The 26,278-nt window shown below is 45.5% G+C and overlaps 1 protein-coding gene across 1 annotated transcript in view; it reads right to left on the bottom strand.

The window, feature by feature from the left end:
* Nucleotides 1-428: 428 nt before the first annotated feature.
* Nucleotides 429-26,278, bottom strand: part of loxhd1a (lipoxygenase homology PLAT domains 1a) — a 217,640-nt gene continuing 191,790 nt past the window's right edge. Inside the window, exons 38-46 of the mRNA XM_080204031.1 lie at nt 25,632-25,817; nt 24,835-24,962; nt 18,600-18,717; nt 17,246-17,423; nt 14,178-14,363; nt 7,860-8,030; nt 4,836-4,974; nt 3,556-3,717; nt 429-2,477 (exon numbers count right to left, since the gene is read on the bottom strand). Of these exons, the coding sequence (XP_080060157.1) occupies nt 1,997-2,477; nt 3,556-3,717; nt 4,836-4,974; nt 7,860-8,030; nt 14,178-14,363; nt 17,246-17,423; nt 18,600-18,717; nt 24,835-24,962; nt 25,632-25,817 (1,749 nt within the window). The 3' untranslated portion in view covers nt 429-1,996. The remainder of the gene's footprint in view (nt 2,478-3,555; nt 3,718-4,835; nt 4,975-7,859; nt 8,031-14,177; nt 14,364-17,245; nt 17,424-18,599; nt 18,718-24,834; nt 24,963-25,631; nt 25,818-26,278) is intronic.

Here is a 26,278-nt window from a genome sequence, read left to right on the forward strand (position 1 = left end):
ATTAAAAGATCTATCTTTGATGTGGTTCCTGAATAGATGTTTGTTTGTTTTACAATGGAATGGCCACGAGGGGATTATTTTCAATGAGTCTGCAGCTTTTATTCTGTATCCACAGTTGTGTGTTTGAGTGACAACTCCATTAGATTATAAGAAGTTTAATGTTTTTTTTACATCCATTTCGAAGACTTTCCAATGCTTTTACACGACTCTTGAGCTCTGTCCATAGTGCGTTCTGGAAGGGTAGCAATGAAGGATACGTGGGGATATGAGGAGATACGGTGGATTTGAGGACACATGGTAGGAGCATAGAGAGGGCATGGAGTACGAGAGGTACGTAGGGGCATGGGGATTTGAAGAGTCATGGAGCATTTGAGAGAGCATGGAGAGAATATGGGTGCCACGAGGAAGCATGGGGTTTTAAGGGGCAATAGAGGAGCGTGGGGGGGTTGAGGGAAGGACCAGACAGTCATGATTACAACTGAGCTAATGGCCCAGTAAACAGAATTTAAACTTTATTTATTAGCGTTACAAGTCAGCTTACATTAACATTGCAATGAAGTTACTGTGAAAATCCCCTAGCTGCCACACTCTGGTGCCTGTTCAGGTACACTGAGGGAGAATTTAGCATTGCCAATGCACCTAATCAGATTGCAGGAGGAAACCGGAGCACCCAGAGGAAACCCACACAGACACAGGGAGAACGTGCAGACTCCGCATAGACAGTGACCCGAGGCGGGAATCGAACCTGGGTCCCTGTTGCATTGAGGCAACAGTGCTAACCAAAGTGTCACCGTGAGGACCTTCAGTCTACCAGCCTTGCTATATGCCCACCTTCTTTGTCTCCTCAAACCAGGCTCTGGAGGTGTTTGGCCTGTCTCTATCTCACTCCCGGCCTCCCTGGAACAAAAACATGGCAGGAGGAGGCTTTCTTAACAGGTTTGTGAAGTGGGGAACTTTCCCAAATCATTTCTGAATGATCAGAACTTGGCTATTTGAAAAAAAATCATTTTTAAAATTCCCGCCGGTCAGTCAACCCATGGAAATTGGCTACAATTGAGTTTGACTCAGTCTAGAAAAAGGTTTCCAAATTGGATGCTGAGGATTCTGAGACCGTGCAAAATGGTGGACTGCAAACCACTGATGGATAAAACCAATGTAGGGGAGATAAGCTCCCTCACCAGCTGCTAACCTCAAAGCCTGAAGGCACAACAGAAGGCGAGAGAGCAGCACTGAGATGTCACTGTTCTCACTCAAGAGGATTGCCTGATCATATAGAAACTCTATGTGTCTGGTAAGGTCAAGCTCATTGAACTGTTTCAAACAGGAATTAGGGAACCCATTAACCTCCATTGGAGGTCTTGTGGCGCAGTGGCTGCATCCCTGACTCTGAGCCAGAAGTTCCGGGTTCACGTTCCATCCCAAGACTTGATGGTCAAGGAAGGTGTGTTTATACCACAGTCAAATGGCCTGCAAATCCTTCCAAACACGCCAATGACAGGTAGTAAGAGTGGGAGAGACTCCAGGTCAGCTACATTTGATGTGGAGTGTTGCCTCTCAAACTATAAACCTCTGGCAACAGATTAGTGACTAGTTCCGGGAATAACTAGCAATGAAAACAGACAAAAGTCTGCCTTAGTGCACCACTAGGCGCAGGCAGAGAATTGGAAGTAACCCCCATACCCACCCATCTCAGCCTAAATAACAGAGCATTGGTCACCAATGTGCTTCATGTTATTATGTGCAGACTATGAGCTTTCCATATTTGGGTTGCAGTTGCGATTTCATAGCTTGTCCCCACTTGAGCAGGAGCAGGATGCTGGGCACGAATGAGTTTAGGTTCAGTTCTGATGCCCACTGGATGGTCTGCTGGCACTCTGTCAAAGATCATGTGTGAAAAGATACCATGAGGGTCAGGTGTGGGTAGCATGTCACACCTGTATCTTTGGAGGAGGGGAGGGGAAAAGCATTGTAAAGAGGAGAATGCTCTTGACACGAGTTAATATTTTGGATATAGTTCTCTGAATATCTGCCCATCTCCCTTCTTCCTGTCCAGCCACTTGCCACAGACGAAGGTGGTGGTCACTCCTGTGGCTGTGTTGGTAATCTCGATGCGCTCCAGCATCCAGCCTGCATTTGCATTGCTGTTGTCATGTTCAATTTTCACCTTGTTCAACTCTCCCAGATCTAGCATCTCGATGATGAACCGGTCGGTACTGCCTCGTTCAAACGGATTCCGGAATTTATGCTTCAGCTTGCGGCTGCCGGAGTCACCGTTAGTTCCAAAAATGGTGATGGATACATTGGCATCGGTTCCTGCACCTTTTACATCTCCAGTCATAACGATGATCTCGTATTTAACAGGCACTAAACTGCGCACTTTGCTGGCAAAGCTTTCCAAGACCTTCGTACACTCAAAGGCCTTGAACTCATCTCTTTTGTGGCTCAGTTTTATTTCAGCGTTACATTCGAATATGTACCTGCAAAATAAAAAGCATGCAATGTTGAAGTTTATTTGTTAGTGTCACGAGTAGGCTTACATTTTCACCGCAATGAAGTCACTGTGAAAATCCCCTCGTCGCCACACTCCAGTGCCTGTCTGGGTACGTTGAGGGAGAATTTAGCACGGCCAATGCACCTAACCAGGTGGAAACCCACACAGACATGGGGGGAACGTGCAGATTCCGCACAGAGAGTGACTCAAGTCAGGAATTGAACCTGGATCCCTGGCACTGTGAGGCAGTAGCACTACCCACTGTGACGCCCATGCACGGTTTCATAATGATCCAGGGTTGGCATCATCTTAACACAGAAACTCCTCTCAAAAAAACAATCACTGTCGAGAGGCCTTTACAATGGAGAAATTAATTCTGGTTTTTAATGACAGTGTTTCACCATCGGGATCTCTTTCTAACAATAAAAAAAGTAACAGCACTCTTCAAACCTCCTGCTGAAATATCGGCCACATGAACCCTTCTGGAACCCTTCCCTCAATGTGGATGGCCATAAAGATAAGGGTCATGGGTGGAGGGGGGTACTGGTAATGTTAAAATGGCAGTGCGGGCTCGTTGGGCCGAAGGGCCTGCTTCCTGGGCTGCTTTTGTTCTTTTGTTCTTTGTTCTTTGAAAAGGAGTCTCCACATCTGATCCTCTTTATGGATGGACATCTGGAATTTCCAAGGCAGTTCTCCCAACTTTCTGTCTTAACTTTGGCAGAAATCCTGGGAAAGTTGGGGCCAAGGAAAGTGGAATGGGTTCTTTAAGGACACATTTCAATCCTGCACCTAAGCTTTTAAATTGAGAACTGCAGCATCGACACTTCTTTAGGGAGAACTTTCAACCTCTAGATGCTTTGGAAGCAATCTGCCATGGTCAGTTTGTGCTTGGTTTGAGATTCAATTTCACTTTGGGTCATTACAGGAAGTAGCAGTGGGTCATGTCTGACCCAGTGCATCCAGTTTCTCGAACTGCCCAGGCAGAACTGCTGTGCAAGTGAAATCCCTCTACAGTGGTCACCAATTAGCTTTGATATCCTATTCCACAATTTGATAATACTTACTTGTTACCAAGCTCCTTTTCTGTAACAATGATCTCCTTAACATGCCATTCCACAGCGTTCTTCGAAGTAAATTTCCTTCCATCTCGTGGGCAGTGACCAACACAGATTGTCGCTATATCACCCACGTTCTTTGAAGAAAATTCAAATTTGTCCCTCGCTCCTCTAAACATAAAGGAAATGCATCTGCTTAATACATTCAATCAAGTCTTCCAATGGAAAAGAGCCAGAGTTACCATTCAAAGAACAAAGAACAAAGAACAAAATCAGCCCGGGAAACAGGCCCTTCGGCCCAACGAGCCCACGCCACCATCTCAACACCACCAGTCCCCCTCTCCACCCACGACCCCTGTCTAATGTTTTATGGCCATCCAGATTGAGGGAAACTGATTTAGGGACAATTTATTCCTGCCAATCAGCCTAACAGCACATCTTTGGGGTGTGGGAGGAAACTGGAGCACCCGGAGAAAACCCACACAAGCAAACTCCCACAGACACTGGCCCAAATCCATGTGTCTGCACAGCAATCAGCGATAGTCACTGAGCTGTCGTCTTGTCCAGTTTAGGCACACACTAACGACATGAAGCACTAGGCCAATCTCGAACAACCAAGAGCAGCCCCAATACGACCCATCGCGTGTATGCCCCTCGTTGGACACGAGGCGGATTCGAGTAGCTTTTTCTATTTTGTTCCTACTCAGGTCCATAAAGCGATTTGCAAAAGAAGTAAATGTGTTGTGAGAAAAAAACTTCTTCACTCTGCAAGTGGTTTTGGTCTGGAATGCACTGCTAGGAGGTGTAGTGGAGGCAGGTTCAATTGAGGCATTCAAGAGGGCATTAAATGGTTATCTGAATAGAAAGAATGTGTAAGGGCACTGGGAAAAGGCATGGGAATGATACTAAATCACAGTGCTCATTTGGTTAGCTGGTACAGACAGAACGGGCTGAATGGCCTCCTTCTGCATAGGTAACACTTCTGTCATATCTCAATCTTATTCATCTCCATGTAACCTCATTTACTGTTTGGTCTCCAATTCTAACATGTTTTCCCAAGACTTTGACACTAAAGCATTTCTTAAATCTCCTGGTTCCCACACCTCTACAATTAATAACCTATTAAAGTTCCAGCCTTTAATCATTTAATAGCTTCTAAATTTGTCTTCTCCTTTCTTCTATCCTTTTTTCAGCCCTGGTTGTTTCCTGCGCTGTGGGCTACACACAATATTTTCCCTGAAGAAAACCCTGTTGTAATTATTATTGCCATTAGATATCAATAAATTTACCTCAGGAATCTCTTCTTCTTAGAGGAGTTTTCCAATAGAAACTCTTTGGATTTTCCTTTCTTCCCTTCAAAGAAAACCCAGACATTTTCCTTTGTCTCTGCATCATCCCTGTCACTGGTCACTGTGACAATTTCATAGCCTGTGAACGGGAAGAAGAAAATTATCTGATGCTAATGTTCAGTAAATAACAGAGCATCCCTCTCAGCAGCCAGCCAGTCTGTGAGCACTCCAAGACTTCACTTGCTTTCATTTTTTAAAAATTAATTCATGGGATATGGGCATCGCTAGCTGGCCAGCATTTATTGCCCATCCCTAGTTGCCCTTCAAGGGCAGTTGAGAGTCAACCACATTGCTGTGGCCCTGGAGTCACATGTAGGCCAGACCAGGTATGGCAGATTTCCCTTCCCTAAAGGGCATCAGTGAATCAGCTATGTTTTTCTGACAATGGTTTCACGGTCATCAGAAGATTCTTAATTCCAGATTTTTTTATTGAAGTCAAACTCCACCATCTGCTGTGGTGGGATTTGAACCTGGGTCCCCAGAACATTAGCTGAGTTTCTGCATTAATAGTGTAGCAATAATGCCACTAGGCTATCGCCTCCCCTACTAGCTGTGAGGCAATTCTGCTGTGCTGGAAGGTTACAGGAGATTTTCTTGTGTTTTCAGTTTGAATGAACAAAGAACAAAGAAGAACAAAGAACAAAATCAGCCCGAGAAACAGGCCCTTCGGCCCAACGAGCCCGCGCCGCCATCTCAACACCACCAGTCCACCTCTCTACCCATGACCCCTATCTAATGTTTTATGGCCATCCAGATTGAGGGAAACTGATTTAGGGACAATTTATTCCTGCCAATCAGCCTAACAGCACATCTTTGGGGTGTGGGAGGAAACCGGAGCACCCGGAGAAAACCCACGCAAGCACGGGGAGAATGCGCAAACTCCCACAGACACCGGCCCAAATCCATGTGTCTGCACAGCAATCAGCGATAGTCACTGAGCTGTCGTCTTGCCCAGTATCTTGTCCAGTTTAGGCACACACTAACGACATGAAGCACTAGGCCAATCTCGAACAACCAAGAGCAGCCCCAGTATGACCCATCACGTGTATGCCCCTCGTTGGACACAAATGGAAACTCTATTAGTGGTGCAATCAATAGTTTGACACCTCCATACAAACTCCAGTTTGGAACTGACAGGACAATGCAACAGGAGCACATCAAACTCTTTCTCCAGTCCAATGGCTGCAGAATGATTTGCTGCAAAATAGGGATAATTTTCCATTCAATCCCTTTCAATAGAATTCTGAGGAATCGAGCTGTTTGACATGACATTGATTTCCAGTGAATCAGTGAAAGGGCTGATTCACTCCTTACAGAGTTTCTCTTGGTATTGGATTCAGTGCAGACCAACAGGATGAGTGTCCTTCACTCTGAAATGACTTGGGGCATTCTCAGTTGGGTTTTTGGTGGGTGCTGGCCCATTGGACATCTTTAAGATCTGTTCATTATCCCGGCTTGTGTTAGTTCTTTTTCGTCTTTTCCCATCCCTCTCTTTAAAATGTTGATTCCCTTCCTGGAATAGGGTTCTGTGGGTAGCTCAGGCAAGCAGCTGTTATTCACTGAGGAACCTTGGATAGTGAGTGTCAGAAGGCCACCTGGCCTAATCCCAACTCTCCAACTATTTCCATATTCATTGCAGGATTCACTTTTTAAAAAAATCTTTCCATCTTGGCAAAGAGATAATTGTCTGGTCAGCTCCTCCTTAATATCAACAATATATTAGGCATCTTGATGCTAATGGATGGGCTCTATGGTTCAATGAAATCTGACTTCATCGGGTCACTAGTTTACTTAAAAACACAAGGCTTTGGTTCATGGTCCCACCTGAAATCGGGTGGGATAGTCTCATCAAATGAAGGAAAGTTTGATCAACTCACTGCCCAATTTTATCCCCCCCCGCTCTATTAGCAACACCTGTGCCTGCTCTCTCCCTGTCTGTTTTATCTAAACTGAAGCAGGGAGTGTGCGACCTGGGTCCTTGGCAGATATCTCCCTTGTCCATTCATGTTTCTGCTACTTCCTAAGCCTACATGCCAGTAGAAAGTAGGCTCCAGTAAGCAACAGTAATGATGCTGAGGTCCTCCACAGGATAGAAAGAGCCTCATAGTGGCCTCTAACTCATCCCTCCACCACTCACCTCGCCCTGCTCTTTTCTCCCTCTATGCCCCAATGACTTAATCGTGTAGGCCTCAAAGCTGCAACACCATCAATCTCTGAGCTCTCCTTGCCTCTTTAAAGGCACAACTGTTTCTCTCAGAGCTGCACTGCCAGTCCCATTACACCGTTGTCAGTGTACTTTGGGCAGACATTGGCAAGCTCCTTTCTTGTGGAGCCTTCATCTAAATACCCCTGACCCAGTAAACTAGGGCCGGGAATTGCCCCAGTATTGGATGGGCAGAACTTTGCTAGAACACCACTGCTGAAGGGAGTATCTCAGTCTAAAAGAGCTAAAAATGAGATTGATGATAGCAATGAGACAGACTGAGACCCCATTCCACCAGACACACTGATGCCACAAACTGCAACCCAGCACAGAGTGGGTTTGAGCTGGAACGTCTGGTCACCAACTCACTATCCTGTCCATTTATCCAACAGAAAGAGCTAGTTAAGAATTCAACAATGAAATGATGCTGATTATAGTCCAAAGATATGCAGGTTAGGTGAATTGGCCATGCTAAATTCCTCCTTAGTGTCCCAGGACATGGAGGTTAGGGGGATTGGAGAGTTAAATATTTGGGGTTATGGGGAACAAGTCTGGTTGGGAGTGCCCCTTAGTGTCAGGGATTACAAGGATAGGGCCTGGGTAGGGTTGTTGTTAGTGTAAACTTGACGGGCTGAATGGCCTCCTTCTGCACAGTAGGGATTCTATGATTCTATGAACCTTGGAACATTGTATTCATCATTCTATTGTATTGAAAAAGCGTTTAAATATCTAAATAGTGGATCTGTGTAACTGTAACATACGTGTGCGCTCTGAAAGCTCCAAGATGTCATTATTGGCGCAGGGAAGTTCACGAATGATCTGCCCGTCATCCTCACTCTTAGCGAGCCAACGGTCACAGGGGAATCGAAAGGTTTCCGCCATGGCTTCGTCCTTAACTTCAATATACTCCAAGTGCCAGCCAGCTCCCGGTCCTGCAGGGCGTAAAATGTTTCGAATTGTTACTCGGCCAAGCAGAACTGGCTGATTTTCTTTTGCCCCACCATTCTCATCCTTGCTGTGGGTATCTGCAGCTCCTCACATCTCAATGAGGAAGACTCTGGGGACATAAAGCTGGGGAATGGAGAACCTTGGTTCAATTGCCTGGTTCTCTCCACAGGCCAAGGACATTAGAGAAATTGTGTGAAGAAATTAGAGAAATTCGAGCTCTAAAGTGGGTCTGATTTAAGTAAAAATGGACAGTTATAAACAGGAATTATATATTGGATCATTGTAAATGTTGCAAATATTATACACATTGGGCTGGTAGCAGCCTATGGGCGCAATTTTCCAACTGCACTCACCCCAAAACCGGAAAATCCCACTCGATGTTAACGGATCTTTCCATGGTCTGCCTCTTGCCTGCTATGATTCCTGTGGCGGGTGGAAAGGGAAAATTCGCCTCGATATCTGACATGGTTCCAATGTTGTAAAGGCAAATTTTGTCTGGTGAGACTATTTACTGTGTGAGGTGAGTTCTTAACCTCTTGTTATGGACTCAAGGAAGGAAGGGAGTCAATGACAGGAAAAATGGGAAAGCAGAGGTGAGTCATCCCAGGGATCTTCATGGCTGAAAGAACACTGATAGTAGCAGTGACTTGGGGTGTAGGTGGTGAAGGGTGCAGGGTTCAGGGCTTGATAAGTATGTAAATCCCATGAGAGGCTGCTACGATAAAAGGGGAAATTTGGGTAATGTGGAGTGGGCCTGGCTGCAGCACCAGAAGATACAGTGAGGAACCTTGAAATACCTTCAGTGATTTTATTCAATGATGGAGACCAGGAGCTAGGGAGGCATGGTGGCACAGTGGTTAGCACTGCTGCCTCACAGCACCAGGGATCCTAGCTTGGGTGACTGTCTGTGTGGACTTTGCATGTTGTGCCCATGTCTGCGTGGGTTTTTTCCCATAGTCCTCCCAAATGCTGGTGAGGTGCATTGGCCATGATAAATTCTCCCCCAGTGTTCCCGAACAGGATCTGGAGTGTGGTGACGAGGGGATTTTCACAGTAACTTCATTGCAGTGTTAATGTAAGCCTACTTGTGACACTAATAAATAAACTTTAAAAGGTGGAGACTTAAACTGGTTAAGTCAGTAGTGAGGGAGAAGACACTCCTCAGGACAATTAGCATTGCTCCCTTGGGCGATCCCTGACACCTCCCTCATGGCACTTGTCCCAAACTAGCGGTTGTATGGGTGGGGTAACAGCCCCAATGTGCACAGGATAACAGGTAGAAATTCAAATACATTGCCCAGAGCCGCTGGTAACTGCATAGCTTTAACACCGCTGGATGTCTCTGTTATAAAGGCTCAAAATGAAAAGATTCAAGTCATGTCCAATGGCTTCACCAGCCTGCGACACAGAGAGGTATTATGGGATGTATGTGTCCTGCTCCACCCAAGGCCAATGTTTGGAGCTTCACTTTCTCAATGTTGAGGGAAGGGCGTCTACGGAGAACTCAAGTTCCTCCTACCAAAAGAGAAAATGCTTGAAAATCTCAGCAGGTCTGGCAGCATCTGTAAATAGGGAAAAGAGCTGACATTTCCAGTTCAGATGACCCTTTATCAAAGCTAAAAGGTATAGAAAGTGAGAGGTGTTTATACTGTAGGGTGAATATCTACCCTAATATAGTAACCTAAATATCTTCCACTTTCTATGCCTTTTAGCTTTGACAAAGGACATAAGAACATTAGAACATAAGAAGTAGGAGCAGGAGTAGGCCATCTAGCCCTTCGAGCCTGCCCCACCATTCAATAAGATCATGGCTGATCTGAAGTGAATCAGTTCCACTTTCCTGCTTTCTCCCCATAACCGTTAAATCCCTTGTCTATCAAAAACCTATCTACCCGTGACTTAAATATATTTAGTGAGGCAGCCTCCACCACTTCAACGGGCAGAGAATTCCAGAGATTCAATACCCTTTGTGTGAAGAAGTTCCTCCTCAACTCTGATCTAAACTGCACCCCGCTTATCTTGAGGCTGTGCCCTCTAGTCCTGCTATCCTTTCTAAGTGGAAGAATCTCTCTACCTCTACCCTATCCACCCCGTTCATCTGAACTGGAAACGTCAGCTCTTTTCTCTATTTACAGATGCTGCCAAACCTGCTGAGATTTTCCAGCATTTTCTTGTTTGGTTTCAGATTCCAGCATCTGCAGTAATTTGCTTTTATCAAGTTCCTCCTTATAGAATAGAACAGAAGGAGGCCATTTGGCCCATCGAGTCACAATCCCACCCAGGTCTTATTCCCGATATCCCATACATTCTACCCTGCTAATCCTCCTGACACTAGGATCAATTTAACATGGCACATCAATCCAGCCTCATATCCTTGGAGTGCGGGAGGAAACTGATGCACCCAAAGGAAACCCACGCAGACACAGGGAGAACATGCAAACTCTACACAGACAGTGAGGTCGGAATTCTGGTGAGGCCGGAATTGAACCTGGGTCCCTGGCGCTGTGAGGCAGCAGTGCTAACCACTGTGCCACTGTGTTGCCATAATAACAGTATGGATAGCCTGCCTTGTGGGGAATAAGAAATTAGAAAATTCATGGACAATTAAATTTTGTAGATTCCATGGAACCTCAAAATTTTGGGAGCTTGGCACATTATCACATTCCATTATCACATCCACTGCTTTTGAAAAGCACCTAACACTCCTTCCATCAAAATCCTTTCAGGCAAAATATCATCCGTTGAGTAAAGATATCGATACCTCGCTTGGATTGACTTTTTAATGATCTAAATTTATTGAGGTAAGTTTTCAATGACTTATGCCACAGCCTGACCTTTTACACAGGCTTAGGGGTGATCTTATGGAGATCTATAAAATAATGAGGGGCATAAATGAGGTAGAGAATCTACATCTTTTCCCAAAGGTAGGGGAGTCTAAAACTAGAATGCATAGGTTTAAGGTGAGAGGGGGTGAGATACAAAAGGGTCCAGAGGGGCAATTTGTTCACACAGAGGGTGGTGAGTGTCTAGAACAAGCTGCCAGAGGTGGTAGTAGAGGCAGATACAATTGTGTCTTTCAAAAATCATTTAGACAGTTACATGGGTAAGATGGGTATAGAGGAATATGGGCCAAGCGTGGGCAATTGGGACTAGCTTAGGGGTTACTACAGGCTGCCCGACAGCCCGCGGGCAGTGGAAGAGGGTATATGTAGAGACATTTTTGATAAGTGTAGGAAGAACAGGCGTATGTTAGGTCTAAGCAACTGGGAATGGAGAGAGCGTTGGGGGAGTACAGAGAGAGTAGGAGGGATGTCAAAAGGGGAGTTAGGAGGGCAAAAAGGGGGCATGAAATGGCTTTGGCAGGTAGGATTAAGAAAAATCCAAAGGCGTTTTACTCCTATGTTAGGAACAAAAGGGTGGCTAGGGGAAAAATTGGTCCCCTCAGGGACAGAGGAGGGGAATTGTGCTTAGAGTCCAAGGGAATGGGGGAGATCCTGAATGAATACTTTGTGTCGGTATTCACAAAGGAGTGGGGCTTGATGTTTGGTACGGTCTTCGAGGGAGCTTTAGACCAATTGAAGGAACTATCGATTACAAGGGAAGAAGTGTTAGGGCTTTTAGGTAGCATTAAAACTGATAAATCTCTGGGGCCTGATGGCATTTATCCTAGGCTGCTTAGGGAGGCGAGAGATGAAATTGCTGGGCCCCTGATGCAAATCTTTGTCTCTTCTTTGGACACAGGTGAGGTCCCAGAGGACTGGAGGATAGCGAATGTTGTACCGCTGTTTAAGAAGGGTAGGAGGGATAACCCGGGTAACTATAGGCCGGTGAGTTTGACGTCAGTGGTAGGCAAGTTGATGGAGAGGATTCTTAGGGAAAGGATGTATGAGCACTTAGAGCGTTGCGATCTGATTAGGGATACGCAGCATGGCTTTGTAAAGGGGAAGTCTTGCCTTACGAATCTGGTAGAAATTTTTGAGGAGGTGACAAAAACAGTTGACGAAGGACGAGCCATTGATGTTGTCTATATGGATTTCAGTAAGGCGTTTGACACCCTCATGGTAGATTGGTAGAAAAGATTAAGGCTCATGGGATACAAGGCCAGGTATCTAGATGGGTGGAGAACTGGCTTGCTAAGAGGAGACAGACAGTAGTAGTAGAAGGGCCCTTTTCTAGCTGGAGGTCTGTCACTAGTGGTGTGCCGCAGGGCTCAGTACTGGGACCTCTTCTCTTTGTAGTGTATATAAATGACTTGGAAGAGGGAGTAAGTGGTGTGATCAGCAAATTTGCAGATGACAGTAAAATGGCTGGATTGGCGGGCAGTGAGGAGCAGTGTCTTAGACCTAACATACGCCTCTCGTTTCTTCCTGACCAGGTCCTCAATATCTCTAGTAATCCACGGCTCTCTAATCCTACCTTTCCCATCCTTCCTCCTAACTGGGATATAGATAGGCTGGTATATTGGGCAGATATATGGCAAATGGAGTTTAATCCGGATAAATGTGAGCTGATGCATTTTGGCCGGAATAATGTAGGGGGGAGTTATATGATAAAGGGTAAGCCCATAAGGAGTATAGAAACGCAGTGAGACCTGGGGGTGAAAGTGCACAAGTCTTTGAAGGTGGCAGTAAAAGTGGAGAAGGCTGTGAAGAAAGCCTATGGTATGTTAGCCTTTATAGGAAGGGGTATAGAACGTAAGAGCTGGAGTCTAATGTTGCAGTTGTATAGAACGTTGGTCAGGCCGCATTTAGAGTACTGCGTCCAGTTCTGGTCGCCTTACTACTGGAAGGACGTGGAGACTCTGGAGAGAGTTCTTGTGTTCTTATGTTCTTATGTTTTATTTTATGTTCAGAGGAGGTTTACCAGGATGTTGCCTGGTATGGAAGGACTGGGTTATGAGGAAAGATTGAGCAAATTGGGGCTGTTTTCCCTTGAAAGACGGCCATTGAGGGGGGATCTAATAGAGGTATATAAGGTTATGAAGGGTATAGATAGAGTAAACAGAGGTAAGCTATTTCCTATGTTAGAGACACACAGTACGAGGGGCCACAGGCTTAAGGTGAGGGGGGAGAGGTATAACACAGATATTAGAGGGAGGTTTTTCACACAGAGGGTAGTGGGGGTATGGAATGCTCTGCCAAGTAAGGTGGTGGAGGCAGGCACGCTGGAGTTGTTTAAGAGTAACTTAGACAGGAACATGAGTGGTTTGGAGATGGGAGGATATAGGAGATTGTTTTAAATAAGGTTCATTAGCATTGGTACGCCCCTGGTAATGTAAAAGGATGTGGTATGATAATAATGTTTTTCTCTTTTAATTCACAGGTTTTAAGTCGGTCCGCCTTGTTGTCCAACGAGGGGCATACACGCGATGGGTCGTACTTGGGCTGCTCTTGAATGTTCGAGAGTAGCTTAGTGCTTCATGTCGTTAGTGTGTGTTTAAACTGGACCAGATGCTGGGCAAGACGACAGCTCAGTGACTATCACTGTTTGCTGTGCAGTTACATGGATTTGGGCCAGTGTCTGTGGGAGTTTGCGCATTCTCCCCGTGCTTGCGTGGGTTTTCTCCGGGTGCTCCGGTTTCCTCCCACACCCCAAAGATGTGCTATTAGGCTGATTGGAGGTAATAAATTGTCCCTAAATTAGTTTCCCTCAATGTGGAATGCCATAAACAATAGATAAGGGTCATGGGTGGAGGGGGGGCTGGAAATGTTAAAATGGCGGCGCGGGCTTGTTGGGCCGAAGGGCCTGTTTCCCGGGCTGTTTTTGTTCTTTGTTTAAAAAAGGGGCAGCATGGACAAGTTAGGCTGAAGGGCCTGTTTCCATGTTGTAAACCTCTATGACTCTATGACTATGACAATGGGAAATTTATCAGAAAATGGCACATGCATAGCCTCCTACTTTCTCATCCAGTCATCAGGGTAAGTGCACCATGATTTTATAATAATTTGTCAGACTCACTGAGGCCTTTTTGTCAGTACAAGGCCTCGAAAAGTCTGACCAAAAGTTTGTTCCCACCTTCCTGACATTGAGAGTAAAAAGAAAGCCAAATTAGTGAAGAAAGAAAGGCGAAAAATCAATAAGAAGTAAACTTATTGACAGATGCTTTTCATGCACTCACAGCATTAACCTACCCTTATTGTCGTGCCATACCCGGACTTTAGCCAGATCTCCCAGGCTCAACATATCCGTGAACTTGAAAGTGTCTGTGCATTTCCGTTCAAACTTGTTGGAATTGTTAGACTGCTTCAATGCCAGGGTGCCAGTGTCACCATGTTCTCCGAAGATGATGAGGAATACATTGGCATCAGTTCCTGCCCCTGGGTTCAACAGACAGAAAGGTAAAAAGTAAGGTAAAGTTTACTTATTAGCCACAAATAAGGCTTACACTAACACTGCAATGAAGTTACTGTGAAATTCCCCTAGTCGCCACACTCCAGAGCCTGTTTGGGTCAATGCACCTAACCAGCACGTCTTTCAGAATGTGGGAGGAAACTGCAGCACCTGGAGGAAACCCACACAGACACGGGGAGAACGTGCAGACTCCATACAGATTGTGACCCAAGCTGGGAATCGAACACAAGTCCCTGGTGCTGTGAAGCCGCAGTGCTAACCACTAAATACACCCTGTGCCAGTCAACTGAATACATACAAGGACATCTCCTTGCTGTGGGATGGAGACTTGTGTGACACAGGTTTAAAGTTAAGTGGTAAAAAGAAGCAATAGTGACATGAGGGGAAACTTCCTCATGCAGCGAGTGTTTAGGGTTTGGAATGCACTGTCTTAGAGTGTGGTGGAGGCAGGTTCAACTGAGGCACTCTGACAGGAATTAGACTGTTATCTGAAAAGGAAGACTGTGCAGGGTTATGTAACAAAGGGCCGAGAAGGGAACTAGGTGAAGGCTTCACTCCACACGATGGGCTGAATGGCTTTCTCCACTGCGACAACTCTGTGACTTTCACAGCTGAGGTGTAACCTTATGAAAACATCCTTTTGTTGGCTTCCAGACAATGTATTTACACTTGCTACATCATACGTTTGTAAACCGATGAAAGTGGAACTGAGCCACGACAGATCAGCCATGATCTTATTGAATGGCGGGGCAGGCTCGAAGGGCTAGATGGCCTACTCCTGCTCCTATTTCTTATGTTCTTATGTTCTTAAAATCCACCTTTGCGTGAGGCCATTCAGCACGTAGGGATTCCAGTCCTATCATCCCAATTAAGTGCAACGTAACTGAGCAGGCAATACTGCAGGTTTCTCAGTTCCTTTTGTGGCCTAGTGGTATAGGTCACTAAACAGGTAAACCATAAACCCAAAGCAATGCTCTGGGGTTGCATGTTCAAACCTCACCACAGTAGATGGTCAAATTTGAATTCTGAAATAAACCTCTTCAGTTCCTCTCACTAATGCCACAGCTTGGCCTTCTACACAGTGGGAGATTTATCAAAAAATTGCACATACGTAACCTCCTACTTTCCCATCCAAGAGTTAGTGTGACACAGTGGTAAGCACTGCTGTCTCACAGCTCAGGGACCTGGGTTCGATTCCCAGCTTGGGTCACTGTCTGTGTGGTCTGTGTGCACATTCTCACCATGCCTGTGTGGGTTTCCTCCAAAGATGTGTGGGTTAGGTGCATTGGCCATGCTAAATTGCCCCTTAGTATGTTCCAGGATGCACAAGTTAGGGAGTTAGAGGGGTAAAAATGTGGGGTTGTGGGGCTAGGGCCTGGACTGGATCGTTGTTGGTGCAGACTCGATGGTCCAGATGGCCTCCTTCCACACTGTAGGGATTCTATGATTAATAAGAAGGAAATTTGGCAAACAAAGAATTTGGCAAACAAAGAATGCACCATGAGTGGAGGGAAGGCAGATTCATCTTATTATATTGATGGATTACTCAAGTCAGTGACCTTGGGTGGAGTTTTCCCATCTCACCCGCCATGGGAACTGTAGTGGGCGGGACACAGATCATGCAAAGGTCTGCTGACCTCGGGTGGGATTTTCCAGTCTTGGGGTGTGCATGGCTGGAAAATCCCACCCTTTGTGTGGGAATGTCCTGGCAGTGACCGAGAAGGGGCTGGGTGGAGATGACTTTTAAAGGTCATTGTCGAAATGTAAGGGGCACAATCTTGCATAATACACACAAGTAAATGTTCTGCACCTGCTTCAGGAACCAGACACTGTTTTCCAGCATCCTGCTGATCCGTTCTACACAAGGAACACCATCCACAGGGCTGGAAACAGTTGGGAAGGCACCAGTTCCAGAATTATTGAATGGAATTATCGGAATCTCAGATAAATCACTGGCTTCATGCTGTGCTCTCCATGACATTAACCTTTCCAACAGACTGTGTGTGTGAGAGAGAGAGAGAGTACATGTGTGTGGGTGTCTGTGTGCGTGTGTGTGTGCCTCAATGTGAGTGTGCGTGTGTGTGTGTGCGCACGTGTGTATGTGTGTGTATACGTGTTGTGAGTGTGTGCATGCATGAGAGTTTGACTGTGTGTGTGTGCACGTGTACATGTGTGTGGGTGGGTATTGGAGTGTCTGCGTGCGTGAGTTTGTGTGTGTGTGCTTGTGTGAGTATGTGTGTGTGTATAAGCATAAGTGTGTACATGTCTGTGTGTGTGTGTGTGTGTGCATATGTATGTGTGTATGTCTGTGTCTATATGTGTACATGTGTGTGTCTATGTGTGTACGTGTGTGTGTCTATGTGTGTACGTGTGTGTGCGTGTGTGTGTGTGTGTGTACGTGTCTATGTGTACGTGTGTGTGTGTGTGCATGTGTGTGTGTCAGCAGCAGGACGCAGGAGGTTGGAGAACAGATGGAAGGAATCTTGTGGTGATGAAACCCCACTAAGATGGGGGAAGTGTGAGAGAAAACCTCGACATTCTATTGACTGCAATCTTACAGTTTACCAATGTGGAATTTGCATTCAGAGGGCGGAATTCTACTGGCATGTCCACCTAAGGCCAACGGAGAATGCCATTCTCTGAGCCTCGGTGGTCCCTGGAACTGGGGTGGGTGTGCTGGTAAAATTCTGGTCTCATCTCTTGAGTTGAACTTTGTTTTATACAGATATCCAGGAATGGGTTACAGGCTGGTGTACAATGGCTTCTTACACTCTATGATGACATTGAGTTGCCACTGCCGATCTCCAATGTTTAATGGTGAACCCCAACAGAATGTACTCTGACCAACCTGAAATGTCACTGGTTTTTACAGCGATAGTGTAGGTTGTTTTCTCCACCATCTCCTCATCCTCGATCACTGCTGCCAGCTCACAGGTAGTTGACATCTTGGTACCCCGTGTCTTTGAGAGCCAGTCATTGTAGGTAAATGTGGTCACTTCCCTCGTGGATTGGTTCACCATGATAATCTAAAAGAAGGAAAAGAATCCATGCATGTGGATTGGAAAAAAACAGAGTCTGCTTTCTTCCCTCGCTCATTGAAGACATTATCATCATCTCACCCTTCTCTCACCACTTCCAGATCCTTTTGATTTTGATTTGATTTGCTTTATTATTGTCACATATATTAACATGCAGTAAAAATTATTGTTTCTTGTGCGCTAAACAGACAAAACATACCATTCATTGTGAAGGAAATGAGAGAGTGCAGAATGTAGTGTTATAGTCACAGCTAGGGTGTAGAGAAAGATCAACTTAATGCAAGGTAGGCCCATTCAAAAGTCTGACAGCATAGGGAAGAAGCTGTTCTTGAGTTCGTTGGTAGGTGATCTCAGAATTTTATATCTTTTTCCGGACGAAAGAAGGTGGGTGAGAGAATGTCTGGGGTGTGTGGGGTCCTTAATTATGCTGGCTGTTTTGCTGAGGCAGTGGGAAGTGTAGACAGAGTCAATGGGTAGGTGGTTGGTCTGTGTGATAGATTGGGCTACATTCACGACCGTTTGTAGTTCCCAGCAGTCTTGGGCAGAGCAGGAGCTATACCAAGCTGTGATACAGCCAGAAAGAATGCTTTCTATGGTGCATCTGTAAAAGTTGGCAAGAGTCATAGCTGACATGCCGAATACCCTTAGTCTTCTGAGAAAGTCGAGGCGTTGGTGGGCTTTCTTAACTATAGTATCGGCATGAGGGGATCAGGACAGATTGATGGTGATCTGGAAACTCAGAAACTTGAAGCTCTCGACCCTTTCTACTTTGTCCCCATTGATGTAGACAGGGGTATGTTCTCCTTTAGGCTTCTTGAAGTTGATGACCATCTCCTTCATTTTGCTGACATTGAGGGAGAGATTATTGTTGCTGCATCAGTTCACCAGATTCTCTACCTCATTCCTGCACTCTGTCTCATCGTTGTTTGAGATTCAACCCACTATGTTGGTGTTGTCAGCAAACCTTTGGGGTGAAGAGATTCTTCCTGACATCATCCCCGAATGGCTTAATTCCAATTTTAAACTGATGCTCATTGTTGTGAACTTTTCCACCAGAAGAAATAGTATATCTCTATATCCCCCATCAACTCCCACCATGATCCCTCTTGCCCTCCCTGCTGCCTTCTCTTCAGTTCAGGATCAAACTTCTAACCCCAGCATTACCTCATCCAGGAACCAGTCAGGACGACATCCTTTGGCGTCAGTGCGGATCCTTATTTTCCGGAGGGGAGCAATATCTGCAATCAGCATGTTGAGGGTGTCCTCTTGGCCTCTCTCAAACCTGGAAAGTAAATGCATTATGGATCAATCTGAGAAGCAGCAGTATTAACAGCAGGAATTAATAATCACACTGATGTGAGCTATTGACGTTGGCTAGGAGATAATCTTTCATCTGGATGGATGGTTCCTGAGATCCGGGCTGAACACCAAAATCCAGTGGGATCCTCACCAAAATCCAGTGGGGTAATGGCAGAAATAGCAGGAAAATGGAGAGATGAGGCTTACTCAGGTCCCGCTGCTCCGACCTCAATGTTATCCCTCCCTCTCCTGCTGGGATCTCTGCCAATCATTCCTTTCTTAAAGTAAAAGTTTATTTATTCATTAGTCACAAATGAGGCTTACATTAACACTGCAATGAAGTTACTGTGGAAATCCCCTAGTCGCCACACTCCAGTGCCTGTTCTGGTCAATGCACCTAACCAGTAATCAGAATGTGGGATGAAACCGGAGCACCTGGAGGAAGCCCACACAGACACGAGGAGAACATGCAAACTCCACACAGACAGTGAACCAAGCCAGGAACTGAATCCAGGTCCCTAGCGCTGAGAGGCAGCAGTGCTACCCACTGTGTAGCCCCAACCATCATATGTACATTCTGCAGAGGAGTTGGGGAAGGCAAAGCCCAGCCTCCCATCCCATTTCCTCACTACTCTTGCCAATCCCTGTAAAGACATGGAGAGAGGTGGTGGTAGACTGGGCTCGCTGTACCATTGCCAACAACATGCAGCAGAATGTGGGAGGGCACTGAACAGAGGTCTGCTCTCCCTCAAATTTGGCGTACACTCAGTCACCTGTCTCATCCTTGGGCCCCGCTGAGACTTACTGGGGGCATGACCTGCCATCTTAGAGTCTTTCTGCCTGCTGAAGTTCTATTGTCACCTTCCATGCTGCATCCAACTCCCTCAATCTCAGTTGCCATCTTGATAGGAGTTCACAGTATTTGGGTCTTGAACTCAGAGGGGAAAATTGCTGAGTTCTGAGCTGATGTTGATGAGGAGAGGCTGGAAAGATACCTCTCCAAGGGAAAGCGACTGGACTCAGTTGTTCAATTTCATGCTGTGCCTGCTACACCATGAGTGGTACTGGAAAGCTCCCACTGCTGGGCAAGATGTAAATGTACCAGAACAGTGCCAGTGCAGACACCAAACTGACACCTAACACACAAAAGAATCACAGAATCACGGATAGGATACCCAGACGAGCACTCAGATCCTGCACAGATCAGCTGGCGGGGGTATTCACAGACATCTTCAACTTCTCTTTACAACAATCTGAGATCCCTATCTGCTTCAAGAAAATGACCATCGTCCCGATACCTAAGAAAAACCAAGCAGCGAGCCTGAATAATGATCATCCAGTGGCTCTGACATCCATCATTATGAAGAGCTTCGAAAGGCTGGCAATGGCACAAATTAATTCCAGCCTCCCAGACTACCTGGATCCACTACAGTTTGCCTACTGCCGCAACAAGTCCACAGCAGACACCATGTTCCTGGCCCTGCACTCAACACTGGAACACCTAGATAACAAGGACACCTATTCATTGACTAGAGCTCAGCCTTCAACACTATTATTCCCACGAAACTCACCTCCAAATTCTGTGGCCTGGGCCTTGGCACCTCCCTTTGTGACTGGATCCCAAACTTCTTAACTCACAGACCACAATCAGTAAGGATAAGCATCAACACCTCCTCCACAATCATGCTTAACACTGGTGCCCCACAAAACTGAATTCTCAGCTCCCTACTATATTCCTTATACACCTATGACTGTGTGGCCAAATTCCCTCCAATTTGATTTTCAAGTTTGCTGATGACATCACTGAGGTGGGTCGGATCTCAATCAATGATGAGACAGGGTACAGGAATGAGATAGAGAATCTGGCGAACTGGTGCGGCAACAATAATTTCTCCCTCAATGTCAACAAAATGAAGAAGATTGTCATCGACTTCAGGATGCATAAAGGAGAACATGCCCCTGTTTACTTCAATAGGGATGAAGTAGAAAGGGTCGAGAGTTTGAAGTTTTTGGGTGTCCAGATCACCAACAATCTGTCCTGGTCCCCCATGCCGACACTATAGTTAAGAAAGCCCAAAAATGCCTCTACTTTCTCAGAAGACTAAGGAAATTTGGCATGTCAGCTATGGCTATCACCAACTTTTACAGATGCACCACAGAAAGCATTCTTTCTGGTTGTACCACAGCTTGATATGGCTCCTGCTCTGCCTAAGACAGCAAGGAACTACAAAAGGTTATGAATGTAGCCCAATTCATCATGCAAACCAGCCTCCCATCCATTGACCTGTCTACACTTCCCACAGCCAGCATAATTAAGGACTCCTCGCACCCCGGACATTCTCTCTTCCACCTTCATCTGTCGGGAAAAAGATACGAAAGTCTGACGTCATGTACTAACCAACTCAACAACAGCTTCTTCCCTGCTGCTGTCAGACTTTTGAATAGACTTACCTTGCATTAACTTGATCTTTCTCTACATCCAACCTATGACCATTACACTACATTCTGCACTCTCTCCTTTCCTTTTCTATGAATGGTATACTTTGTATTACGCGCAAGAAACAATACTTTTCACTGAATACTAATGCATGTGACAATAATAAATCAAACCAAAGAAATATAGATACAAACAAATACCATATTAATCCATCGTGGCAGGGGCTTCCTGACAGCGTCCATTTCCTATCTCACATCATTAATATGACCCAGAGTCATCCTGACACATTAGGGACAAAGGAACATGCCATTCAGCTTGTCTACTCTGTTTCGTCATTCAATCAGATCATGGCTGTTGGGTCATTTTTCCCACTATCTCCTTAACCTTTGATGTCATTCGTATCCAGAAACCTATCAATACTCAGTGATTGAGTTTCTACAGCCCTCTGGAGTAAATAATTCCAATGATACACCACCTTCTGAGTGAAGAAATTCTTCCAGATCTCAATCTTAAATGCCCTGTTCCTTATTCTGAGATGGAGTCCCCTTGACTTTAGACTCACCAGCCAGCGGAAACCTCCTGTCTATATCTACTTTGCCATGCCCTGTAAGAATTTTATAATCTTCAATGAGATCACCTCTCATTCTTTGAAACTCAAGTTAATACTGGCCCTGTTTCTTCAATCTCTGCTCATAGACAATCCCACCATCCCAGGGATTAATCTGATAAAGCTCGGTTGCCTTTCCTCTTTGGCAAGTGCTCCTTCAACATGGAGATCAAAATTGCACACACACATATCTATATGCACATATGGGCCAGAAGTTTATTGTCCTGCCCACTATACAAGTCAGTTGACATCGGCGAGATGTTCCATCTTTTGGGGCGAGCAAGGCCAGAAAGTCTCGCCCATAGGCTCTATACAATTGCAGCAAGATGGGTGAAATTCTCCAGCCTCCCAGCCACGTGTTTTCCATTGGTGGGAAGCGGCATGCTGTTTGTTAATGACGGGATTCTCTGGTCTCACCACTATCATCTCATAGCAGCAGGAAACTTACAGGCGGGGTGCACATTGCCGTTGCACTGGAGAATGCTGCTGGCATGAATGGCTGGAGAACCCTGGCTGACATCTTTACTCCTGTGCTCAAACCCTCTTGCAATAAAGGCTAGCATACAATTTAACTTCCTATTTGCTTGCTCCACCTGCAGGTTCATTTTTAATGGCTAATGAACAAGGGCAGCTAGGCCCCTTTGGACATCAACACTTCCCAATCCCTCACCATTTTCTTTTTTTCCTACCAAAGTAGATAACTTCACAATTATTCATATCATATTCCATCTGCCATGTTCTTGCCCACTCACTTAGTCTGTCCAAATCCCCTTCATGCCTCTAAGTCTTCCACACAACTCACATTTCCACCTAGATTTGTGTCATCAGAAACTTTGGAAATATTATATTTGATCTCCATATTGAAATCATTGATATAGATTGTGAACGGCTGTGGTCTTGCAATATCCCACGGTAACAGCCTATCATTCTGAAAATGGTTTGCTTATTCCTCTCTTCATTTTGTGTCAGTCAACCAGTTCTCAGTCCATCTCAGTATATTACCCCCAATCCCATGCGCTCACATTTTGTTTATAAACCATTTCAAAAAATTTTCATGCAATGTAGACTTCGCTGGCTAGGTCAACATTTATTGCCCATCCCTAATTGCCCTTGGGAAGGTGGTGGTGAGCTACCCGCTTGAACCGCTGCAGTTTCTATGTTTCTACCTCTGGAGTTCAGCTCTTTTGGTCATGTTTGGACCAAGGCTGTAATGAGGTCATGAGCAAATGACCCTGGCAGAATCCAAATTGGATGTCAGTGGGCAGGTTATTGCTGAGTAAGTTGCTTGATAGCATTATTGATGATCCCGCCATCACTTAAATGAAGATCAAGAGTGGGTTTATGGGGTGGCAATTAGCTGGGTTGGGTTTGTCCTGCTTTTTGTGTACAGGACATACCTGAACAGTTTTCTATATTGTCAGGTAGATGCCAGTTGTGCTGGAACAGCTTGGCTAGGGGTGCGGCAAGTTCTGGAGCACAAGTCATAGAATCATAGAATCCCTACAGTGCAGAAGGAGGTCGTTTGGCCCATTGACTCTGCACCAACCACAATCCCACCCAGGCTCTATTCCTGTAACCCCACATATTTACCTTACTAACCCCCTAACACTAGGGGTAATCTAGCATGGCCAATCTACCTAACCTGCACATCTTTGGACTTTGATTTGATTTGATTTATTATTGTTACATGCATTAGTACACAGTGAAAAGTATTGTTTTTTTGTGTGCTATACAGACAAAGCTTACCGTTCATAGAGAAGGAAAGGAGAGAGTGCAGATCATAGTGTTACAGTCAGTTAGGGTTAGAGAAAGATCAACTTAATGTAAGGTAGGTTCATTCAAAAGTCTGACGGCATCAGGGAAAAAGCTGTTCTTGAGTCGGTTGGTACGTGACCTCAGATTTTTGCATCTTTTTCCTGACATAAGAAGGTGAAAGAGAGAATGTCCGGGGTGCACGGGGTCCTTAATTATGTTGTCTTGAATACGATTTCCTGAATATTGTCAGGACTTATAGCACTTGCAGTATCCAGTACCTCCAACTGTTTCTTGATATTACATGGAGTGAATTGAATTGACTGAAGGCTAACATCTGAGATGCTGAGGACCATCAGATGAGGCTGAGATGGATCATCCACTTCTGGCTGAAGCTTGCTGCAAATGTTTCAGTCTTATCTTTTGCTGATGTGCTCATCATTGAGGATGGGGATATTTGTGGGGCCTCCTCCTCCAGTGAGTTGTTTAATTGTCCACCACTGCTCATGACTGGATGTAGAAGGACTTTAGAGTTTAGATCTGATCCATTGGTTATGGAACCACTTGACTCTGTCTGTTTCTTGCTGCTTATATTGTTTGGCATGCAAGTAATTCTGTGTTGAAGTTTCACCAGGTTGACATTTCATTTTTAGATATGCCTGGTGTTGCTCCTGACATGCCCTACTGCACTCTCCACTGAACTAGGGTTGATCCCCTGGCTTGGCGGTAATGGTAGAGTGGGGAATATGCCGGGCCACGAGGTTACAGATTATGGTTATATATAATTTGGCTGCTATTGATGGTTCACACAACCACCAGGTTCTTTGGGGGATCCCTTCCTCTGACCCTCCCTCTGGCAGTGGCAGAAGGACACATAGCTACACCTCCCCGTTTGGAGTCCAAGGCGCCAGGTTCCTGTTTGTCAGGACCCGCACTTGTGCCCATGCACAATTCAAGGGAAGTCAATGGAATTCCACCAGGGGGCTAGTGGGCCTGGTGATTCCCAATCTGTAGTGCTGCTGTTCCTTCACTGCCACTGGGTCAAACTCCTGGAACTCTCTCCCATCAGCAGTAGGGGTGTACCTACACCACAGAGACTGCCGCGGTTCAAGGAGGAAGCTCACAACCACCTTCTCAAGGGCAATTAAGAATGGACAATAAATACTGGTCTAAACAGTGATGCCCACACCCTACACAAGGGTAAACAATAGATGCACCAAACTTTAACACTGAAGATCACTAGATGAAGGAACGACAGACAAGAGACCCAGGACTTCTGAAATCACTTTGGAATTAAAACCCACCTGTCCCCATTTTTATCGAGCAGCATCTCCTCTGTGGTCCCATGGGCTCCAAAGACGGACATGTAAATATTGGCATCAGTCCCACCATTTGGGGTGTCACCGGTAACCACGATTACTTCATAACAGATCTGTTCAACGACATATTTATTGTCAACTCTAAACAAATGCCACACACAACCAAGGAATTCAAAATTAAAAATCCAATTCCTATTTCCATCCTTTCTGCTTGATCCAATTCATCATTTTGACCTGGATTCCCATTTTCCATCCTGTTTATCATACACACTTTCATTACTGATTACTATTCCAGTCCACTTTCACGCTGCTCCTATTTTATCAATTCCCTTTCTGTGCTCTTTCTGCTTTTCTTTCCATACCAACTTAAGTTTAAAGTTTATTTATTAGTGTCACAAGTAGACTTACATTAATACTGCAATGAAGTTACTGCGAAATTCCTCTAGTCACCATACTCCGGTGCCTGTTCGGGTACACGGATGGAGAATTTAGCATGGCCAATGCACTTAACCTGCACATCTTTCAGACTGTGGGAGGAAACCAGAGCACCCGGAGGAAACCCACACAGACATGGGGAGAATGTGCAAACTCCACACAGACAGTGATCCAAGCCGGGAATTGAACTGGGTTCCTTGCGCTGTGAGGCAGCAATGCTAACCACCGTGCCACCCTGACACTTACTTATTCTCATTCATCCCCTATTCCCAAACTAAACACATTCAAATCCATCTGATTGTGCCAGATTTTTGGCACCTTGCAGGAAGGAGTGGAGCAGTTCCTACCTTCTGCCCAATTTGGATAGCTTCTGCATCGAGGATACTGAACACCCGTGCCGTCAGCCCATCACCTCGGTCTTTGGCAAGCCAGCATTTGCACCGAAAGACATACATGATGCCTTTGGTCGGCACGGTGATTTCTAGCTCGTCCACCAGCCAGCAGCTCTCTGGAGTGGCACCGTCGTGACCCAGCTGTTCAGAGGGAACCAAACACGGTTAGGGATCAAGACAGAATTGTAGATGTAAAAGGAAGGGGAAGGAAAGGCATTTATTTAGCACCTTTCTGCTCCTCAGGACATCCCAAAGGCTTTGCAGCCAATAAAAATAGCATATGTTGGAAATACTCAGTTGGTATGCAGCATCTGTAGAGAGATAAACAGCATTAATGGTTCAGGTCCATGACCTTTCAACTCAAGGGGCAGGATTCTCTGACTGATCATGCCAACTGCATTCTCCTGTCCTGCTGCAGTGAACGAAGGTTTGGCTGAGCGCCAAATTCTCCATCCTCGCTGGCAGCAGTGGCGGGGTATGAACAACTGGAGAATTCTGGCCAAGTCCTTTGCTTCCCTCTCTCTCAGATGCTGTCCGACCTACAGAGCATTACAACATTTTCTTTTCGTGAGTTCAGATTTCCAGTGTTTGCAGTACATTGT

The sequence above is a fragment of the Carcharhinus amblyrhynchos genome, chromosome 1, assembly GCF_965287045.1.
Source record: "Carcharhinus amblyrhynchos chromosome 1, sCarAmb.v2.hapA, whole genome shotgun sequence".
NCBI classification, from domain to species: Eukaryota; Metazoa; Chordata; class Chondrichthyes; order Carcharhiniformes; family Carcharhinidae; genus Carcharhinus; species Carcharhinus amblyrhynchos.